At 50.9% G+C, this 23,276-nt stretch overlaps 2 protein-coding genes and 1 pseudogene across 4 annotated transcripts in view; 1 reads left to right on the top strand and 2 right to left on the bottom strand.

Annotated features, from left to right (window-relative positions):
• The window catches only part of LOC111922151 (uncharacterized), a 181,524-nt gene extending 173,850 nt beyond the window's left edge, over positions 1-7,674 (top strand). The window contains 1 exon segment of the mRNA XM_086866483.1: positions 6,736-7,674. Coding sequence (XP_086722609.1) covers positions 6,736-7,528 — 793 coding nt within the window. The 3' untranslated portion in view covers positions 7,529-7,674.
• The window catches only part of LOC111945910 (uncharacterized), a 120,080-nt gene that overhangs the window by 11,800 nt on the left and 85,004 nt on the right, over positions 1-23,276 (bottom strand). The gene's annotated exons all lie outside the window — the stretch shown is intronic.
• On the bottom strand, positions 18,398-20,101 carry LOC111921981 (class I histocompatibility antigen, F10 alpha chain-like; annotated as a pseudogene). The gene is made up of 5 exons (XR_015279961.1): positions 19,783-20,101; positions 19,240-19,514; positions 18,831-19,103; positions 18,641-18,745; positions 18,398-18,546 (listed from the first exon to the last, which is right to left on the bottom strand). The product of XR_015279961.1 is annotated as a class I histocompatibility antigen, F10 alpha chain-like (transcript).

The following is a 23,276-nucleotide window of genomic DNA, read 5'->3' as shown; positions in this document are numbered from 1 at the left end:
TTTTCCTTTGCAGCTTAACGACTTTCTGTTGCAGAGTCAGATATCCTCACAATGGTCTGTGCCTTTAGCTGTGCAAATTCCATCTGTGCAAGCAGGCAGAGCTTGGGCTGAGGGGCAGAGGGAATTAGCCCAGTTCCCCCCAGGTAGGAAGCCCCTGGGCCATTGTGCAGGCTTTGGGCCATCAGTGTTCATTTGCATTTCTAAAGCTCCTCTCCTGGCTGACTGGAATGGAAATTCTCTTCCAGGGAGGCCATGGGATGACTCACATGTGGCCACTCCAAAAGTGACATTTTTGAAGAAAAAAATACTATATTATCTTTTTACAAGTTAAGGGGTCACCTTTAAACTTTTTAGTCTTTTGAAATGAGGCATAAAGGTGCAAAAACGCACACCAAACTTTTGCCATCATAACAGCCATGCACACACATTCCCAAATAAATCCAAAGGAATAAAGATTTTCTACTTCTTGCCCTAAGTCTAAATACTGATTCTCACACACCTGGGCCAGCACTACCAGTCTAACTAACAATGTAGAAGTAGGAATATTAAGAAAGAGCGTAATAATGGTGTAGTCTTGTGACCAAAACTGCACGATGAACAAAAACTCTCCAATAATAAAAAATCAAGACACGACTTGATTCTGGCTAGGATGTGCAACAGAAATCATTAATTCCTCACTTTGGCTAGGGGTGCAGAGAAAATCATTCCATGACACATGAGTTTGACTAGATTTTTCTAAATTTATACAGTCTGACCCCATAGAAATCCCTTGGTTTAATGTTCATTGGTTTGAAGGTGTGGAGTTGTTAGGATTTGGTTTCCTGTTGCACCCGGATTTCTGTGCCTGTGATGTGAATTAGGTGGGCACTCCTGGATTTCCTGCTCAGCCTTTTCCAGACCAGTTGTCTCCAGCTGTGCCTGGGGCAGTGTCTGGGGTAGATGTTGGTTGATGTTTGCTGCTGGGTGTTGATGTTTTGTTGATGGTCGTTATCTTGGTGGGAATCTTTTGGGCTATTCCCAGTCTGTTGAGATGTTAATTTCATCTCTGCTGAGTGGTGGAAAAGAAACATTAAAATTCCTTTAAAAGAAAGATTAAAATTCGTTTCCCCAAGGCAAAGGCAAACCAAGTCCCTTTAGAGAAATAAGATTTGAAGCCATTTTCAAGTTGGTCTATTTTGCCAGGAGCTAATCCCAGGCAGGGCAGAGTGTGAGTGGAATTGAGAGGCAGAGTGGAATTGTCCCGGTGCCTTCCCCAGCAGCTGTGGCGAGGGCAGGCACAGAAAGGCCTGAAGCTGCAAGAGTGAGAGCAAGGATTGTCCCGCAGTGGCTGGAGATGGCAAAGGAGGGTGCCCAGGCTGAGGATTTGAGCAGAGGATCTGTGGGCAGGCGCAGGGGCTTCCCCCGCTGGGGAGCCCTGGCTGCTGCTGCTGCCTTGCCTTCAGTGCAGGCTCAGGGGTGGCCTGTTTAATATTCCCTTGCAATTCAGATTTCTGAGTCTGGAAGAGCCATGGCTGGAGTATCAATCATTTTATTTTTTTAATTTTTTTAAATTTTGTTCTCTTTCTCATGTCCACTCCATAACATTGAGACTATCTGGGGCTAAAGAAGTCACACAATGTTCTGGCTGGAAAAGAGAATCCTCAATCTAGCTCCTGCAATTCCCTGTTAATCCTAAGAATTGCTGCAGCTCATTTTTTCTCCTGATTAACATTATTTCTGAGATTTCCTGAACCCTATCAGGGTCAGTACAAGACAAAGCTTCAGTCGAAATAGGTCTCAAATATTTAACCATTTTCTCCAATATTTGCACTTTTTTTTCCAGGCACTCAAAGCTGCTTTTTAGCCTGAAAATGATGCCATTTCACAGAGGCTTCCTCTACCTCTTCTCCTTGTTTTTCTGACTGGATCAAGTCATCCACATCCTGCATTAAGCCAGTCCCTGGGGGTGAGGTCAATTCCTTTGATATTTCCTGCAAGGCTTGCCCCAATCAGGCCGGTGCTTCCGTGCATCCCTGCAGAAGGACCGTCCATGTCTTGAGCATTTTCCCTTCTAGCTCTTGTTGCCAGCCCAAGGCAGAATTGTGTTTGCATCCTCTGGAAGTGGGCAGATCCCCAGAAAGCATCTTTTGCATCAAGTTGTGAATGGCAGCAGTGTGAGGAGGGCACCTGGTTCAGGCTGGTGTAAGGATCTGAGAGTGTGGGGTGCCTCGGTTTCATCATCTCATTTCTTATTCTTGGGTCCTGCAGCATTCTGTGAATTCCATTGGATTTCTTGTTTGGCAGGATAGGAGCATTCTAGGGAGCCATCCCTGGCTCCCCAAGCCGTGCCTTGAGCAGGACTCCCAGACAGGCTGTGAGCCCTTCCTTCCCTCCCTTGGAACAGGGGATTGCTTTTGGACACCTCTTGTCCTGGTTGCTTCAGGGAAATTTGGAGAGGCTCCATATCTAATTTTGCCAATTTCCCTGGGGCTGCCCACACTTGTGGGTTCACTTCAGCCTAGGCTGTGCCAGACATTTGACACGGAGGTACAACAGAACCAGCCTCTTTATCACCTTTTGCAACATTAATTTGCATTCCCCATTTAGCCATCTAATCCCTTCCAAATAAATTATAATCACAATTTTGAGCAAATAAAAATCCCTGCATTTCAAAACAATCCCCCATATCTGCTAATAGTGGCTGAATAAAACTCACCAGCTCGTCATTCCCACTTAGTGCCTTCATAATTAAAATATTCCTTAACACCTTTAGGTGTAAGATTCCGATTGGATGGAGAGGCCCCTGTGTCCATCAGGAAAGGTCTCCTCTGGATCCAGAGCCACCCTGAATGTTCCCAAGGGCTGCAGTGTGGTGGGTCCCTGGTGGAATGGGAGCTGTGCCACCGCTAAGAATGCGTGTCCATCAAGGGCTGGACTTGCTGGTGCTGAGGGTGCTGCTGTCTGTGCTTGCAGTGTCCTTGTGCCCTGCAGCTGGAAGGCTGATTCCTTGCCAGGGGCTGTTTGGGTGGGCTGTGCCCTGGCCAGGAGGGCAATGCCTGTGCCAGGTGCTTGTGGCCGAGGGTGTCCCCTGGGTGCTGGGGCCCCCTTGGGCCCTGGGCTTGATCCCTCAGGGGCTGTAGGAACTGTGCCATGAACTTTGCCTTCAGCTTGGCCTTTTGCTCATCCCTTGCTGCATTCAGCTGCTGAGCCTTTGTGAGCAAGTGCTGCAGGGGCTTCTTCTGTCGCTGCTGCAACCCCCCTCAGTGCCTGTGGGTGCTCATCGTGTGGCAGCTGCTGAGCTTTCTGCAAAATCCTTCCTTTCTCCAGGGACCCACCAGGAAATGCTTAAAGGATCCTCTGGATCCTTGCAGGTCTGATCCCCATTTGTGAGCTGTTCCTTCCTCGTGCTGGCTGTGCTGAGGCTCCCCTCCCCAGCCCGTATCCCAGAGCCGGTCCCTGTCCTGCCGCAGTGTCCAAAGGCGGCCCCCCCGGCGGGCAGGGCCGGCAGCTCCACGGGGCCGGGCAGCGGCCGGGGCGTCCCGCAGCCTCCTGGGGGCCGGGGGCCACTGCCGGCCCTGCCCGGGGGGTGCTGGGCTCAGGCAGCGCCCGGCGCTGAGCCCCGGCTGCCCCACAGCCCCGGCCCGGCCCCACAGCTCCCCACAGGCCCCCAGCCCGTGCTCCCGGTGCCGCAGCTCTGCGCCCGCTCCTGCCGCTCCCAGCTCAGAGAAACCCCCTGAAATCCTCACCTCCTTGTTTTCCTCTCCTGGAATCTAGAGGTACAGAAGATCTGGATCAGCTGGTGTGGTGGTTTTAGCACTAGCTAAAAATCACTAGAACACTTATTCGTTTCTTGCTGTGAGTTATGGATTAGCAGAAGGGCAAAACAGGCTTAAAATTTAAAAGGAATAAAGAAATTTTATTCCTAGAACTACAAAAATAAGAAACCAGAATAAAACCTCCAGACACGTTTTCTTCCCATCCCACCTTTTTCCTTGTCCAGCAGATAACATAGAGACAAAACCTGGTGGTTAAAACAGTCCTAACTATACAATAGTCATTTCATCCGTCTTTGTAGAGAGAGTTCTCTCTTGTCATTCCATGGAGAGTTTTCCACAGGAAAAACAGTTTCTTGTGGCTTTTCATTTCTCATGACTGGCAGCTGCCCGGAAAAAACTCTGCCATCATGCCCTCTTCCCATTTCACACCAATTAGAGGTGCGTTCATGGGCCATGAACTCAAGGAGTATTATTTTAAGGATGAGTTATTCAAAGGCAAAGGTTCTCTTCATCTGTCTCTGTGATTATCTCTGGGAACAGAGGTTTTCTCTTTTTCTTCCTGGGTGCCCAAGTATCTCCATCGACTCTCACTTTTCATGCTCTGTTCCAGCATCTCATGGGATCACAACTACCCTACCATCTGCTTAGTTCATTAGTGGATACCTTTGCTCAGATTTCATGGTTTGAATAGTTCATTCCACCTTATACTCTTTTCATGAATTAAAGGAGTTATTCAGAAACATTGTTCATCTCCATGGCCTTACCAAAAGAGTATTTTAGCTTATTAAAGCATGTCCTCATTCTCCTTCCATCTGAGGCTTGATTCCTTCCTTCACTGAATTTGATGGTTTATGTTGTCTCTTTACATGATGATCACTCTCCCTTTCCTCTCTCTGGAAAAGGATTAAATCTGCAGGTCTCATCTGGGTAGTGAAAGGGTTTAAATCTGGCCCAAGTCTTGTGGATGATCACGGGCAGCGGCTGGGGCTGTTTTTGATGGGTGATTTTTCAGTGGCTGTGCTGGGGGAGGGTGGTCAGCATCTCAGCACGCTGCAGGCCGATGGCTTCCCCTCCCCATACTCGGCAGTTTCTGGTGAAATCCAGCGGCAGCAGAAATTTCAGCTGAGCCAGGGACCGGCCTGGCCTGGCAGTGCTGCTGTTCAGGGCTCGGCGGGCTTCCCGAGGGGCTCAGCCACTCTGGGAAAGGGCTCCTGCCAGTCTCCATCCCCTTCCCGGGAGCTGCTGGGCTCTGGCCCCACGCCCCCACCCCGAGTCCGTACAGGCTGTGGGGAAAGCGGGGGCGGGGGGGGGCCGGCTGCACCAGAGCTCTGTTACGTTTTAAAGCCGGAAACACAAAAGACACAAAAGCTCCTGGCTTTAGGGTTAAAAGGTGGTATTCACAAAGGTAATCTCACTTTTCAGTGGTCAAACATACTGTCAATTCTCAGAACTGGCCAGCTATTGGCCAGGTCTCAGGCAGAGAAGAAACTCCCAGCAGCCTCTCTCAGAGTCATCGTATTCGTGGATGTTTCTGACTTTTTTTCTTAAATGCTAACCCATCACAGCTGGCAAATTTGGAGGATAAGACCCTTCTGAAAAACATTCCCAATCCTCAGTATTTTTCTCTACCCCCTCTTTTCTGTCATCCTTTTTCTTACCCCATAGCTTGCTCCTGCTGCTTCTTGCCTTAAGCACATTCCTGCACACTCCCCTTCAGCCAATCCCTTCCCAGCACACCAACACCATCCATGCCCTGTTGTCTAAATCCCTTCTGGACTTCCCTTCTTGCCCCCCTGGGTGTCCATGTCCTTAATTCCCTCTGGGAGAATGTGCAAACGACCTCCACATGCTCCCAAGGGACTCTTGAGAGATATTTTGGGGTCATCATCTCTTTGTCGAAAATGACTTTCTAACATTCACTTTCTCCCCACAATGGTCCCACCTGGACCCCACCTGTGCCCCCCCGGGCCTTGGCGCCCCCCTGGAGGGGAATTTGGGGAGGTGGGAGGGGGGAGCGCCAAGGCCGGGCCCCCCCGCGCTGTGGTGGCGGGAGCGGCTGCAGTGGGGAGCGAGTGCGGGCGGAAGCGGCCGAGAGCCCAGCGCTGCCCCAGGCCGAGCTGGCCCAGCTGCATCCGTGCCCCTGCGGTGGGATGCTGTGGGACTGGGGGGGAAGAGGGAGGCGGCAGTGGGTGCTGGGCCTGGGGGCAGGAGGAGAAGGGAAGGAGAAGCAGGGTTGAAGAACAAAATGGTCAAACGATGCCTGTAGGAGCAGAAGGTGGGATTGTGCAGGAGAAGGAGGAAGAGGAGTGTGAAGAAGAGTAGGGACACAGGAAGAGGAAGCGGTACAAGGTTCCACCCCTCTCTGTATCTGCAGCTCTCCCAGCCCCAGGAGTGTTGCACCCCCACATGCAGCAGATGACCGGGGAGGGAGATCCATGATTTTCACTGGGCTGAATCTTGGTGTTTCTGAGCTTTTTTCTGCTAAATGTTGGTACTTTGGTTTTTTGCAGGGGCTGAATCTTTCTCTTTTGGAGGGGGTTTTGGCTGAATCTTTATGTTTGGGGAGTTTTTGATCTGTGCTGTGATGTTTGGAGGATATTTGGGCTGAATGTTGTTTTTTTGGGGGGTTCTTACAGACACAAGTTGCCCAATGACTTCCTGAGATGAACTTGGGCAAGGAGGAACCCCCAGTCCAAGGCGGTCTCCTCTTGTTTTTTCCCCCAAACCAGGATTTTTCATTCCCAAACCGAGGCCAGATGGGGGAGAAGGAAAAGCTGTGGAGATGCCGCACAAGGAGGGGCTGCAAACCCAGCCCAGGGAGCTGCGAGGAAAAAGGACTCCCCCTCTCCTGGGAAGGCGACCAGAGATCCATCCGGAGCTCAGAGCAGGGGGAGAAGCCTCATGGTGTGGAGAAGCCCCACAAGTGCTTGGAATGTGGGAAGGATTTCAGCCACAGCTCTGGCCTGCTCCAGCACCAAAGTGTCCACACTGGGGAAAAGCCCTACAAGTGTGGGGAATGTGGGATGAGCTTCAGACGGAGCTCCTATCTGATCCGGCACCAGAGGATCCACACTGGGGAAAAGCCCTATGAATGTGGGGAATGTGGGAAGAGCTTCAGCCAGAGGTCCAACCTGAGGTATCACCAGAGGGTCCACACCGGGGAACGGCCCAATGAGTGTGGGGAATGTGGGATGAGCTTTAGCATGCTTTCCAGCCTGATATATCACCAGAGGGTTCACACTGGGGAAAAGCCCTACGAATGCAGGGAATGTGGGAAGAGCTTCAGGAACAGCTCCAGCCTGATCCAGCACCAGAGGATCCACAGTGGGGAACGGCCCTACACCTGCTTGGAATGTGGGAGAAGCTTCGGGCGGAGCTCCAGCCTTAGATATCACCAGCTCATCCACACTGGGGAGAGGCCCTACGAGTGTCCTGAATGTGGGAAGAGGTTTCAGACCACCTCCACTCTCATCAAACATGAGCGGATTCACACAGACGAGAGGCCCTTCCGCTGCCCCGACTGCGGGAAGGGCTTCAAGCAAAACTCCAACCTCACCGTCCACCGGCGCATCCACACTGGGGAGAGGCCCTACGAGTGTCCCCAGTGTGGGAAGAGCTTCTCACAGAGCTGTAACTTGACCCAACACCAACGGAGGCACCACTAAGGGAAGCCCTGTGAGTGCCCCGAGTGCGGGAAGAGCTTCGTGTGCTGCTCCAGCTCCATCCCCCATGGGAGGATCCCCAGTGACCCCTGTTGGGCAGAGCCCTGGTGATCCGTGTTGGGAAGACACCTGGCTGGGAGGCTCCACATCTTCCTGACTCCCTGTGAGCACCTGGATGAGCACAGGGGAGGAACATGCATTGGGACACAGACCAACAATGGGAATTCCTTGGGGAGAGCGGATTTGTTGACTTTCAATCCTAGAGAACCTTTTGCTCCTGCCTCAGGAGCTCTGTTGGCAGAGAAAAGGGCATGACACCAGACTGGGGGAAGCACACACACTCTGTGGGAGGGAGACACGAGCCCCGGGACCCCTCCTCACCTTCTTGCACAGTCAGAAGGTGAACCCCAGTGCCAGGAAGATGAAGCCCAACAAGGAGCCCCCAATCCCCGTCAGCATCTTGCTGTGGGTGTCATCCAAAGGCATGTCTGGGAGGTCTGCACGGGTCAGGATCCCCCCCAAAACCTCTCACAGATGCCCCAAGCCCCTCCAGGGATCCTCCCAGTCTCCCACAGCTCACCCAGGACCCTCTGAAACCTGCTTTGGAGTCACTAATTTTAAAATATGATGAATTAGAGAAAAATTAGAGATCTTAGCTAGAGACAGGCCTTGCTGGAACTAGTTAGTGTCAATGATTGAGTTAGAAGCAGAACTTGAGATAATCAATCTCAGTCTTAGGTAAAAAATTACTTGTCATTGTATGTTTGTTTAGATGTGCTTATAATGAGAAAAGAGAAACTGATGAACGTGTTCAGGAAGATCACAGACCTTACATCTGGAAACCCATTTAAAAGTGACAAGGGAGGAAACTGGAGTTGTACCAAATGTCATTTGTAATGTCAACCACTGTAAAGGTAGAAAGGTGAGAGTGAGGAAGAGCAGTTTTCCTTCATCTTTTGATGACCCCTCCTCACTAAAACGACCCCCTCCTCAAATTAGGGAGCCAACCACGCAGTCATCATGACTTCTTAATCTCATTACCATGCTTTTTAATCCAAGGTGGGGAATGGGAGGTGTTAGCATTGTGAATATGTATTAGTATTTTGAATATTCAAGACTTTTGTAAATAAATACACGCTGGAATCTTTTGTCAGGTTGCAGTGCGTATAAAGGGGATGACTCCCGCACTCGCCCAGTGCTGTGATTAAACATCCACTTTGTAACTTTAAACTGTTGGAGAGGTTTTTTGTCCATTAACAGATTGATGTTGATACTGGATCAATATTGCTATTTTGCTAAATCACTGCCAGTCTCTTTCCAGCCTCCCCAGGTCCCACCAGAGCCCCTCCTGTTCCTCTCAGGATCCCACAGCCCCCTCCCAATTCCTCCCCACTGCCCCAGGACCCCCAAACCCTCTCCTAGTCTCTTCCCAGTGCAACCAACCTCATTCTAATCCCTGATTTCCAATCTCCTTCCAGCTCCTCCAGGCTCACTCAAATCCCTCCCAGTGACACCCAGCACCCCCAAACTCCCTTCCAGTGTCCACCAGGACCCCCAGAACCCCATCCCACCCTCCCCATCATCCTTCAAACCCCTTCCCAGCCATCCTAAGCACCTCAGTCCCTTCCCCAATCTAAACCAGGCCATCTCAAACTCCCTCCCAGTTCCTCCCAGCACACCCCAATCCCCCTCTGGGCCCCGCCAGTGCCTCCCCCGCTGCCCCCGGTGCTGTGGGGGCCGGGCCGTGCCCCAGTGCCGGCTCAGGGGGTGCTCCAGGCTGACGTGCTGCACCTGGCAGCTGGAGCTGAGCCCGCATTGCCGGGGGCGGTTTCCAGCAGCACCAGGAGCTGCTGGCTCCAGTCCCCGCTGGGGAGCACGGCAGTGGCCAGCACGTGGCCCGAGAGCTGCTGCTGGCCCTGGGAGCAGCTCAGCTGGATGTGGGCAGGGGAGAAATCCATCAGGGAGCAGAGCAGGCGGCCGGGGCCGGGCTGGGAGCTGGAGGGCACCAGCGAGATGGACACGCTGGGGGAACTGGGAGAGAGTGGAAAGGAGCGGTGTGTCATTGGGAGGGACTGGGAATGGACTGGGAGGGACTGGGGTGGCACTGAAAGAGAATAGAGTGGATACTGGGACGCTGGAAGAGACTGTGGAGGTCTGGGAGTGAAGTGGGAATGAACTCGGAATAGACTGGGAATGGGCTAAAAAGGAGTGGGAGTGACTCTGGGGCCTCAGGGCGGGACCGTGGTGGCACTGGGCGGGACTCTGGTGGCACTGGGAGGCCGAGTCCAGCGCGGGGCTCTCGGCTCTGTGGATCTGCCCGGCAACTGATGAGTCATCAGAGAGACGCGTTCTGATTGGCTGAGGGGCGCCAGATCCACGGAGGAGCGAGATGGACAGGCGGGGTGACTGGGATGGACTGGGAGAGGCTGGGATGGACTGGGAGAGCCACGGGAGCCATTGGGAGGGACAAGGGCCCCCGGGGATGGAAGGAAGCCTGAGGGCTCTGGGCTGATTCCCAGGGAGGTTTGGAGGGACACGGCCGGGCCCCTCTCTGTGCCCCGCGAGCAGCGGCCTGGACAGAAAAGTTCAGGAGCGGGAGGAGGTGTTTCTCAAGATTGATTTTAATCCTCATTCTCCTGGTCTGATTTGCTCAATCCTAAATTCAGTTCATTTCCCCATGTCGGGCTGTTGTGGCCCTGATGGTGATCCCTGAGTGACCTCTCCCTGCTCTTGTCCCGACCCACAAGGATTTGGATTTGGTTCCGTTCAGTGGAATTTGTGGTGATTTGGGGGGAGCTGGAGCAAAGCAGCTGCAAAGCACAGTGGGCTTGAGAGGGACTGAACCAGGGCAGGAGTTGGGGCTGCCTCGAGTGAGCTCTCACAGTGTGAACCTTCATGGGGTCTTTAAGGGAATTTTGTTGAAGTTGACATTATTTAAAAGCAGAGTGGAGCTCTGCTTTCAGCTTGAAATGAGGGGATGGAACGTGGGCACTGGGACTTCTGTAACCTCAAGTTGTTCCTTGATCCTGGACACTTTAGCTTTGGCAATCTGAAGCCCTTCAGCAGCAATGTCTTCTGCCACCCCCTGGTTTCTGGCTCAGACCCAGCTCGCAGCTTGGACAAGGTCTGGGCTTTGTCCTCTTGAGCTTTGGGAGCCTCACGGGAAGCACCAGCCCTCCCCAGCCCACCCTTGGTAGGACTTTTTCTTTTCTCTCTGCTGAAGATTTTATCCCCAAAACTGCCGTGGGAACGTTGTATCCAAGCACATCCTCCAGCGCTGCACTTTCCTCCTGTGAATTCCCTGTGCAGGGAATGTGGCTGTGCTTTTCCCTGCTCTGTTCACTGACAAACAAACCTGAGCCCGTGGGACTGTCAGAGCTCCTTCATGCAATGAAATCGGGTTGTGTTTCTCATGGCATGTTCTGGAGGAGCTTTTCTTGGTGTGTCTTGTGCTGCTGGAAATGACACAAGAGCCAGGAGGGAACAGAAGCTGCTGCTGCCCGTTGGCTCAGGGCCAGGGAACCAAGTTGTGCTCCCGGGCAGTTGGGCCCTGCTGGAAGCAGAGCCGCGTTTCCCTTGAGCAGCTCAAGCTTGTGACAGCTCCAAACAGGAAACCTCCGCAGAAAACTCTTCCTCCAAACTCAGCTGCTTTCCCTCCTGCAGCTGTTTGGGAAAGAGCCTCAAAGCACAGACTCTGCTGGGAGCCATTGGTGCATTTCCTCCCTCCCGGCAGCAGCTCCTGAGCCCTTCACGGGCTCCTGTCCCTTCGCAAACCCTTCAGCTCCCTTGGAACTCTCAGCAGTCAGTAACATACGTATTTCTTCCATATTTAAGCTGCATTCAAACTTCACTTTTTCTCTTCTCTCTATCTATTTTATCTCCTCTTTATCTCTTTTAATCTCCTGACCACCAGTAGGATGGGGATGGAGTCTTGGGGTGGGTGTGGGATGAACTGAGGATCCAGCAGAGAAGGGCAAGGCAGAGGGGAGAGGACTCAGCCAACCCTTCTCCTGCTCTCTCCTCCCCCAGGCTCCAGCTAAAGCAAGTCAGACTGGAAAGGATCCCACAAATGCTGTGTTCTCCTCCCTCTGAGCTTGGCTGGGGATCCTCAGCTACAGCCTGGAGCAGTGGCTGAGATTTGCTAATTTGAGTTTTTTGGCTAATGCACTAAATAATGTGGTGGGTTTAGTGCTGGCTGAAATCTCCAGGGCACTTACTCATTTCTTGCTGTGATAGAAATTATTAGGAGAAGGGCAAAACAGGAATAAAGAAACTTTATTAACAGGACTACAAGAATGAGAAACCAGAATTAAACTTTCAGAACACCTTTCCTCCCCCTGTATACCTTTTTTTTTGTTTTAACTGACTACGTAGAGATAGAATTTAGGATGCTACAACAGTATTAATTTTACAATAGTTTTTATTAGATTTTGTTATGTCATGGAGACTTTTTTACAAGGAACAGATTTTTTGTGGTTTTTTATTTTTACAAATTGCAGCTGCCTGGCAAGAAATTTTGCTATCATGACATTTTTCTCATTTTTACAGCCCTCCTAGAGGTGTGCTATGGGTTATGAATTCATGGGGTGTTATTTTAAGGATGAGTTGTTTGAAGGCAAAGGTTTTCTTCATTTGTTTTTGTGATCATCTCTGGGAACAGAAGTTTTCTTCTTCTCTCCCTGGGTGCAAAGGACACTTTATTAATTTTTTTTTATATTATATATTATATATTATATATTATATATTATATATTATATATTATATATTATATATTATATATTATATATTATATATTATATATTATATATTATATATTATATATTTATATTGTTTTTATATTCTGTTCAAACTTTTTATGGGATTACAGTTACTTTAACATTTGTTTGGTTTCATTTATGGGTGCTTTCATTTAGATTTACAGTTTGAATATTTTTTTATTCTTTTTTCATTAATTAAAGGAGATACTTTCATATATCATTGTTTATTTCTATGGCTTTACTAAAAGAATATTTTCATTTCAATTGCCATTTTTTCATTTCTTTTCTATTTATGGTTTAACTTTTTTTTTACTGACTTTGATGTTTTTATGTTGTTTTTTTGTGCGTTGTTACTCTGTCCTTTTCTGTCCCTGGAGAGATGAACAAGGTTTGTAGGTCTCATGTCTGTATTGAAAGGGTTAATATCTTGACCAGGCTCATAATCTTCCTAGTGTTCCAAATAAATAGGTACTGTGAGGGATACATATCACAGGTGAGCACCCACTGCACCATCTGCTTTGGATTAAATCCCATCTCCGTCTTCATCAGCTCACAGTCACTGTGACACTATTCCTGCATGGAAGAAACAGGCTGGGATGCCCCTTTCTGCTTTTGGTCCTTTCTTTGGCGCTGGAGGGACTGATAAGAACCTGAGCGGGCTGAGCTACACCACATGAAAAGGACTTTGCTTCCTAGATTTACCATTTCATCGAATAGTGAGAGGTTTTATTGTTTAATATTATTCAATTTCTTTTACATAAACAGTTTTTTCCACTTTTCTCGAAAGAATTTTTTTTTTCTGTGTTGAAGTCCAATCTTAAGGCAGGAATCAGACAGCACACCAATATGATGTGGAACTGAGACCTTTATTTCTTGCTCTTGCATTACTTATATAGTTTTAGCCAAGCATCTAAAAATAGAATACAAACTTATAGCTCTGATTTATAATACAGTTTGCGTTCTTCTCTAAACACGTTACTATCCTTATCTTAAAGCAAATTATCAGATGTTTGCAGACCTTTGTTTGATACTTGCTCTTGTTCAACAAGCAGGAGTATTTATCACTTTGTTTTCTTTGGCAGTTCACTGTTAGGGTCAGCATGCTCTGTAAAGAGGCTGCAAGCCAAGCACACCTGCAAAAGCCCCAGCATTTCTGGAGGGGAGGGGTCATTTGAATTTTGCTTTCCTGGGGGCACCCCATTTAAGGTTTTCTCCCAGATTTGCCCTAAACTAGGAAACATGGTCATGACATGGTCACAGTCCTCTCATGGTCACGGTCGTGGTCATGGTCATCTCATGGTCATCTCTTGGTCTCAATATCTCATGTTCGTGGTTATCTCACAGTCCTAGTTATGTCATCATCACAGTCATGGTCATTTCCTGATCACCATCATCTCATGCTCATGGTCAACTCGCTGTAATAGTCATCTCATGGTTGCCTCATGGTCATGGTGATCTTGTGGTCATGGTCATCTCCTTATCACCATCATCTCATTGTCATAGTCACCCCATGGTCACAATCATTTCATAGCCACGGTCATATTGTTGTCACCTCATGGTCATCTCTTAATCCAAATCATCTCATGCTCATGGTTGTGTCATGGTCATTGCATCATCATGGCCACCTCATTGTCTCAATCACCTCATACCACAGGTGTGTCATGGTCATCTCATGGCCACAATCATATCATGGTCACCTCACAGCTGTGCTTGTGTCATGGGCATGGTTATCTCTTGGTCAACTCATAGTCAGAATCATGTCATGATCTCGATCATTTCATGGTTGTGGTTGTATTATGGTCACAGTCATGGTCATCTCATGGCCTTGATCACCACATGGCCATGGTTGTGTTGTGGTCATGTCTCGGTCACAGTCATCGCTTGCTCATTGTCATCCCATGGTCATGGTCATGTCATGGTCACATTCATGGTCATCTCACTGTAATGGTCATCTTATGATCATGGGTGTGTCATGGTCATGATAATCTCATGATCATCTCATGATCATCTCATGGTCACAGTCATCTCACTGTAATGGTCATGTCCCAGTCACCTCATGATCATGGTCACACATGGCCATGGTGTGTTGTGATCATCTCATGGTCATCTCTTGGTCACAATCATCTCATGCTCATGGTCACCTCATAGTCATGGTCATCTCATTGTAATGGTCATCCCATGATCATGATCATTCCATGGCCATGGTTGTGTCATGGTCACGGTCATGGTCATTGCACAGTTATGGTCGTTCTATGATCATCTCATGATCAACTCATTTGCCACCATCTTATCATGGTCATCTCTTGGTGGTGGTTGGGTCATGGTCACGATTATCTCATGATCTCACATCCATCGCATGGTCGTTTCCTGATAGTCATCATCTCATCCTCTCAGTCATCTCATTGTCATGGTCATCTCATGGTCACAATCACATCATGGTCACCTCATGGCTATCTCATGTTCACAATGATCTCATGAGCATGGTCATCTCATGGTCATCTCTTGGTCACCTCTTGGTCACAGTCATCACATGCTCAAAGTAATCTCACATTCATGGTCATCTCATCATGATGGTCCATGACCATGGCTGTGTCATGGTCACAGTCAGGGTCATTGCATGCTCATGGCCATCTCATGGTCACAATCATGTCATGGTCATCTCACGGTCAACTCATGGCCAATCATAACATGGTCATTCCATGGTTGTGGTTGTGTCATGGTCACGGTCATCTCATAGTCATGGCCATTTCCTGATCACCATCATCTCATGGCCATGGTCATCTCTCATTGTAATGGTCATGGTTCTGTCAAGTTCATATCATGGTCATGGTCATCATATGCTCACGGTCATCTCATGGTCATGGTCATGTCATGGTCATGGTCATCTCATGATCATCTTGTGGTCATCTTATGGTCACTATCCTGTCATGGTCTTGATCCCGTCATGGTCATGTTATGGTTATCTCACAGTCGTGGTCATCTCATAGTCGTGGTCATCTCATGGTCATCTCAGAATCACCTCATGGTCACAATGGTCTCATGGCCATGGTTGTGTTGTGGTCATCTCATGTTCATCTCTTGGTCACAATCATCACATGCTCATAGTTGCCTCATTATGGTCATTTCATGATCATTGTTGTATCAAGGCCATGGTCATCTCTTGCTCATCTCATGGTCATTACGACCCCATGACCATGGTTAAGTCACGGTCATCTCATGGTCATCTCATGACCTTGATCACCTCATGGCTATGTCATGGTCATGAAATGCTCATGGTCATCTCGTGGTCATCTTATGGCCACAGTTATGTCATGGCCACAGTCATAGTCATGCTATGGTCATGGTCATTTCCTGAGCAACATCATCTTATGTTCATTGTCGTCTCCTGATCACAATCACCTCATGCTCATGGTCCTCTCATGGTCACGATCTCATGCTTATGACTGTGTCGTGGTCATCTGATGGTCACAGTCCTCTCATGGTCACCTCATGATCATGTCATGGTCAACTCATGGCCACAATCATATCATGGCTATGCCAGGATCATAGCTGACTCATCTCATGATCATCATCATGGCCATCTCATGGTCATGAGTAGCAATGGGGAACGAAGACACACGGACTTCCTTGCTTGCTTCAAAGATCCTTTATTGTAACCAACCGAGCCTTTTTCTACTTGAAACCTAACCCAAAATTAACCAAACTTAACCAAACCTAACCCAAATTTAACCCAAACAAAACCAAACGTAACCCAAACTTAACCAAACCTGACCTAAACTTAACCCAAACTTAACAAAACTTAACTAAACCAAACCAAGCACACATTGGCTGCCGGCCACTGCGGTATTGCTGTTGATGTGTCCCTTTACCCAATCAGCTCTCTGATTGTGTGGTGGCCACGCATCTCCCCAGACAATCACTGCCTCACCCATGAGATGACCACCGGCCCACTCTCGGACCATCTGACCTGCAGCTGAACCCTTCCCAGAGTGCTTTTTGGGGAACAAAAGTGAACGGAAGTGACCAGGATTTAACAAAGGTGGAAAAGGTCCTTATTCTGTAAGGGTTTTCTTATTTCCCACGGTTATGGTCATCACCATCATCTTATGGTCATGGTCATCTCATGGTCATCTTACAGTCACCTCATGGTCACAATCATCTCACAGCCATGGTTGTGTCATGATCATCTCATGGTCTTGATCACCACACAGCCATGGTGTGGTGTGGTCACCTCTTGGTCACCTCTTGGTCAAGATTCTGTCATGGTCACAGCCAAGGTCATCTCAAGGCCTTCATCATTTCATGGCCATGGTGGTGTCATGGTTATCTCATGATCATATCATTGTCACGATCATCTTATGGTCATCTTGTGGTCACAGTCATTTCCTGATCACCATCATTTTATGCTCATGGTCATCTCACTGTAATGGCCATCTCATGATCATGTCATTGTCACCTCATGGTCATCTCATGGCCACAATCACGTCAGGGTCACCTCAAGGCCATGGCTGTCCCATGGTCATCTCTTGGTCCAAATCATCTCATGGTCAGAGTTATGGTTGTGTCATGGTCATGGTCATCTCCTGGTCACGGTCATGGTCACAGTCATGGTCATCCCATGGTCATGGTCATCTCAGGGTTGTGTCACTCATGGTCACTCTCATCTCACGGTCATCTTGTGCTCGTGTCATGGCTGTGGTCATGGCCAGGGAACCTCTCTGTGATCCCAAGTACCAATTTTGGGACACTCAAGGACACTTGGGGACAGCGAGGCCTGGTCTGACCCCTCCCCCCATTCCACTGCCCCTCCATGAGCCCAGTGTGGCCAAACCCTTTTGGGGACACTTTGGACATGAGACACAGCATGGGAAATGAATCCTGGGGAATGGAGCTGGGCGTGGCTGGCAAGTCCCCACCTTTCTCCTGGTGTCCCTGTCCCAGTCCTGATGTCCCCAACCCACTCCTGGTATCCCCAACCCGCTCCTGATGTCCCTAACCTCTCCTGGTGTCCTTATTCCCATTTTTGGTGCCCCATCCTGGTCCTGCTGTCCCCACCCCAGTTCCTGGATTGCCCACCCCAGTTCCTGGTGTCCCCATTCCCATTCCTGCTGCTCCCATCCCTGCTCCCAGTGTCACAAACCTGTCCCCAGTGTCCCATCCCTGTCCCCAGTGTCCCCATCCCTGTCCCCAGTGTCCCCAATCCCACCCCCGGCTCCCAGAGAGGAACTGCTGGACACTGGAGGAGGAACCCGGATTTCTTGCCCCAAGCAGGATAATTTCACACCAGAACTAAAGCATCAGGAATATTTGTGGGTTTTGGCTCTAAAACATTGGAAAACAGGAAATCAATCTGTTAGCAAGAGCTGGGGGGGTGGGTGGCAGCAGTGGGATGAACTCTGCTGGCAGCTCTCGGCTTTCCTGGGAAGAGGAAAAGGGCCAGATCCAGCTCCGTGGATCGCTCCAGTGGTGATTCCCGCCGGGTTTAGAGAGGGTCATGGTGTCACCCTGTCCCTGACCCCATTCCACAGGATGGACCTGGCTGGAGCCCATGGGGAGCAGGAGCTGCTCCAGAATCCCACCTGATCCTGCCTCAATCCTGCTTCATCCATTCTGCACCAATTCTGCTCCATCCATCCCACCTGAGCCCACCCCAATCCTGCTCCATCCATTTCACCCAATCCCATACTTAAATCCCTCCCTGATTCCACTCCATCCATCCCGCACCAATCCCTCTCTGGAGTCCCAACTTGATCCTGCCCCAATAATCCCACCTGTTCCCACTATATCCATCCCACCCAATCCTTCTCCATCCATCCATCCATCCATCCATCCATCCATCCATCCATCCATCCATCCATCCATCCCAGCCGATCATGCCACATCGACCCTATCCCAATCCCTCTCGGGAATCCCAACCTGATCCTGCTCCATCCATCCCAACTAATCCCACACTGGAATCCTGCCTTGATCCAGAATCCCACCTGATCCCGCCCCATCCCTGCTACCCCAATCTTGCTCCATTCCATCCCACCTGATCCTGCTCCAGAATCCAGCACCCATCCCTCTCAACAATTCCATCTGATCCTGCTCTGGATCCCTGCTCTGATCCAGAATCCCTCCCTGATCCCAGTCCATCCATCCGCCCGATCCCCCTCTGGAATCCTACCCCAATCCTGCTCCAAAAATGTGGTTCAGCCATTCATTTCCATGTCCCTTCCTGCAGAAAGAGAAGATCCGTGAGATTCCAGCATGGATCACACACCGGGATTAACCCCGGGATCCACCCTGGGATGCACAAAGAGGGGATCCAAAGCTGGATTCACCACTGGAACTCACCAGCTGGCAGGTTGTATCCATTCCTGTCCCTCCTCCCTGTGGAAAAACAGCGGGATCAGTGTGGGTGCTGCATTCCCAGAACAGTGCCGGGTATCCTGTGCCCCTTCCCGACCCCCATCCCGTGTGTTACCGGATTGGAACCTCCAGACACCGAATCCAATGAGGACAAGGACGAGGATGGCAGCAATGATGGACACAGCGATCACCATGGCGAGATTCCCACCATATGTTGGCTCTGGGAAACGTGGGATAGTGAGGAGGGGAAGCAGAATCCCCATTCCAGAATTCCAGATCCTCAATTCCCACATTCCCAGCCTCACCCCAAGTGAAGATCCCAGGTTCCAGCATTCCGGGATGCTCCACCTGGCACCGGTACTGCTCCCACTCCTCCGGCAGTGCCTCGATCCTGGCCCAGGTATGGAAGGTGCCGTCGCTGTTTGGAACGATCCCGCCCCACTCCATCTTCTGATCCCGGATTTCACTTCCCTTCATCCAGCTGACCGCAGTGGTGTTGGGATAGAATCCGTACACGTGGCAGGATAGAATCAGTGTCCCATGTTCCTCTTTTCTGGACACATGGACGTCAGGGACCACTGGAATGGGATAATGGTGGAACTCATGCATGGAATTCCATGGGAATGGGATGGGGGCAGTATCTGTCCATGGAATTCCCACAGGAATTATCACGTTCCCGAGTCCTCTATTCCCAAATCCCAAATTCCCACCCACCTTTGCGCTCCAGCTCTTTCTGCCCATATCTGAAGTATTTCCGGAACCATTCTGGGAAGACATGTTTCAGGTAATTCTCCAGCCCCCAGCCACGTTCCCTTTTTCTTTCCAGAGCCTCTGGGTGATCTCAGCAGCGTTGTTGGCTGTCACAAAGCTCTTGTATCTCAGCTTGAAGGAGATGAAATCCCACCCGTCGTAGCGGTACCGGCTGGATCCACGGACACTCCCATTGTCCAGGAGGTCACAGCCGTAAAGCCACTGTGAGGTGTGGAGACCTGGGGGGATTGTACCAACAGAGACCCATGGAATTGTGTCCCCAGCCCCACAGATCCCATCCCATCCACATAGATCCCAGCCCCATGGACCTCCATCCCAGTCCCACGGCTATCCACCCCAGTCCCTCAGTTCCCATTCCAGCTGCACAGGTCCCATCCCAGCCCCACGGGATCCCCCATTCCAGCTCTACAATTCCCATTCCAGCCCCATGGATCCCATCTCAGCCCCATGGATCCCATTCCCACCCCACAGATCCCCCCCACTCACCCCCACTCTGGTTGTACCGGTGCTGCAGCGTCTCCAGGTTCCTGGCATCCAGATGCTGGTTCCTCACAGCGATCTGGGTCTGGCTCTCCCAATATCCCGGCTCAGCTCCATCCTCCATCCACTGCATCAGCAGCTCCACCTGGCCCCGCTCGCTGTCGTAGCGTGTGAAGGGGATCCCATCCATGAACCCCAAGGACATGAACTGGGGGACCCCTGGGCTGGGCTCTGACACCGCCACATCCAGGTAATGCAGGGAATGGAGAACTGGGGGGACACAGAGATTTGGGGGGGCTGAGGGGGTCATAGATCAATTAAAGGGGAACTGGGAGAGCCTTGAAGGGGTTTGGGGATCCTGGGGCCAAGGAAAGGGGGTCCAGGGGTGGGAGAGGTGGGGTGGACAGGAAAGAGCGTGCAGGGGGGTCCTGGTGTCCAGGGGCTCAGGGGGTTCCAGGGTTATGGAAGGGGGGTGCAGGGACTGGGAGAGGTGGGGTGGGGGTTCCAGCAGGTCCCTGTGCCCAGGAAAGGGGGTCCAGGGGTCCCCAGTGTCAAGGAAAGGGGTCACGAGGTGGGGAGACCTGGGATGGCTGGAATGGGGGGCTTGGGGGTCCTTGATGCAGAGGAAAGAGGGGGGTGGAAGCTGAGAAAAGCAGGAATTGGGGTCTGGGGGGGGGTCTCAGAGTGAAGTAAAAGGAGGGGTCTGAAGACTGGGAAAAGCGGGATGAATGGGAAAGGGGGTGCGGGAGGGATTGGTACAGGATAAAGGAGTGCAGGGGTGGGGTCCCAGTGCACGGGACTGGAAACTCAGGGGGGGTCCCAGGGACCAGAACCCCCTCTGGGACCCTACACGACACCCCAGGGACCCCCCCGGACCCCCTGGGACCCCCATACAGGATGAGCAGGGGGTGAAGAACTGAGGGGATGCAGAGATTGGGGGTCAGGAAGCGGAACTGCGAGAGCCGGGAATGGTCCAAGGTTCAAGGAAGGGGTTGGGAGAGGCGTGATGGGGGATCCAGGGGGATCCTGTGCCCAAAAAAAGGGGTTCAGGGGTCCCTGGGGTTGAGGAGAGCAGGGTCTGGGAGCTGGGAAAGGCAGGAATGGGGGTCCAGGGGGTTCCTGGGTGACGGGAAAGGGGGGCTGGGGCAGGGAGAGGCAGGCGGATCCCGGGGATGCAGTTTGGGAGACGCGAAAGTGAGACAGGAGGAATGGGAAATTCCAGGGAATTCATCTTGTAATAAATGGAATTGATTTGTGCTGACTAAATTGTAACTATTCAGAAAGCTATTATTAGAAGCAATCAAAAGAATCAGTGTTACGAGGCAGATGTACCCCTTTACAGATGTTACATGTTAAAATTGAGGTACAGAATGTAGTTTGGAAAATAAGTGATGTCTCAAGGCTAAAACGGCCTTGAGATGGACAAAATTAGAATGATTTTAGGCATTGGGCCTGAAAATCAGAAAATATCAGACTAATTAGTAGACTAACGTAACACAATGCTTAGTATGCACACACGAACCTGTAAGGTTATCCAAAGGACAACGAGGAAGAGGAGAAGCCTTCGCCAAAAGACCCCCAAAAGAAGACTGAAGACCCCCTAACAACAAGTGAGGCATGCGCCATGAGGTAAAGTGACGTCAAGTCAGAAAAATTGGAAATAGGAGGAAACTTACAGGAAACAGTAATGAATATGTATAGGCATACGGTATATAAGTTTAGCTTGAATTGATGATAAACCCTCTGTGTAGCCCGGTTGGTATTGTTTATGCTTTAATCATACTTAATTACGGGCAGATTATATATATATATAAATTGTAATTTCTTGCTGAATTATGTTCTTTTACTAAACTGTATTCTTTTATACCAAATGACTATTCAATTTGCGAAATTGCATTCATTTTTGATTAAACTGCCATTAACCCAAGGGACCTAGTTGTCAAAATTGTAATTTCATTGATAACAACCGGAGAGGCGGCGGCGGAGCTCGGAGGCGGCCCCAGCCATCGCAGGTGGGAGCCGCGCTGGGTTCTGCGGGGGCTCGGGGCTCGCTGCGGGCCCGGGAGGGGGCGGCAGGGGCTGTGGCGGGTGGCTTGTGCCGTGGCCGGCCCGTGTTGGCCCTGGGCTGAGGGCGCTGCGGGAGCGGCTGCCCGCGGTCTCCTTGCCGCTGGGGCCTCGGCAGGAGGCGGTGGCGGAGCAGCGCTGGCTCGTCCCGCTTCGTGTCGGGAGGCCGGAGGTGGCTGCGCTGGGCCCGGGACGCTGCGCTGGGGCCGCCTCCGAGCTCCGCCGCCGCCTCACCGGGCTCCGGCCGCTGCTGCCGCCCCCTCCCGGGCCCGCACAGACGCTCCGGCAATGGCGGCTCTCCTGCCCCACGGCCGCCCTGGCGGCGCCAGCGGGGCCGGGCTTGTCCTCGCTCTGCCCAATCAGCGCGCGCCACAGCCCCGAGTGACGGCAGCAGCAGCCAATCGCAGCCAGCGCCGGGCTCTGCACACGGCACGGCCTCGCCTCCTTTGGCCGCCATTTCTCGGACCCCTGGGCTGAGGAGCGGCCCCGGCGCTGGGCCCGGGCCGGGTAGGAGGCCAAGGAAGCGCCGCTGCGCTGAAGCGCCGGGAGCTCGGGGTGCCCGGGAGCTGCGGGCGCTGCGAGCTGGGGGTGAGTCCAGGATGGAGCAGGGCATGCCGGAAAGAGGAGAAAACTCTGTGACTCTCCTTCCTGTCCCGGGCGGGGAGCAGAACACACAAGGAAAGGCTCGGGGGTCTGGATGAGGGTGGGGAGAGATATAAATTGTTGTGACTGAATAAAAAGGGACAATTTAAATTATTACTCATAAAAACCAATTTTATTAATTTAGCAAGCGGTAAAAGCAAGCAAAAGGCCAGCTAACTGGGGCGAGCTGGGGGACGCTGCTCTATTTCAGCGTCTCCACCCCCCCTGCGCGCTTTAGCTGGGGAGGTTTCCCTTTATACAGTCCCTGTGTCGGTGTCTTCCTGAATCGCGTCGGCGCCTGCGCCACCAGAAGAAGAGGGTCTTCTTCTGCCTCCCGGTGGTCGTGGGGTGAAGGCTTGTAGTCTTCCTCAGTCCATGATCGGGCGTTGGTCTTATGACAGTTAGGCAATTCTCCTTAATAAGGAGATGTTCTAATTTTTGTTTGTGCCACTGGATGCTGTGGTCTAACTTCTCTGCAGCTGCTGTAGTCTGGCTTCTCTGCAACTTCAGCTTTTTCTTTCTGCAACCGGAGGTTGTGGTTTGGCATTTCTACAGTGTTAGGTCTTAAAACAGCTTCAGCAATTACATTATACTTAGACTAATTATATTAAATGAAATTTGATGAACGTTAGCAATCTATTACAGGGACAGTTCAATCATTGGTCATGGGCACAGCACACCTGACTTGGGGAAAATAATTGAATTTATTATCCAACATGTCAGAGCAAGAAAATGAGAAGCAAAATAATTCTTACAGAAACATCATCCCCTCCAGCTCTCCCTCCTTCCCTGGC

This window comes from Cyanistes caeruleus, chromosome 31, assembly GCF_971803275.1.
Source record: "Cyanistes caeruleus chromosome 31, bCyaCae1.hap1.1, whole genome shotgun sequence".
Lineage (NCBI taxonomy): Eukaryota > Metazoa > Chordata > Aves > Passeriformes > Paridae > Cyanistes > Cyanistes caeruleus.
This window is presented reverse-complemented; position numbering and strand designations above follow the sequence as displayed.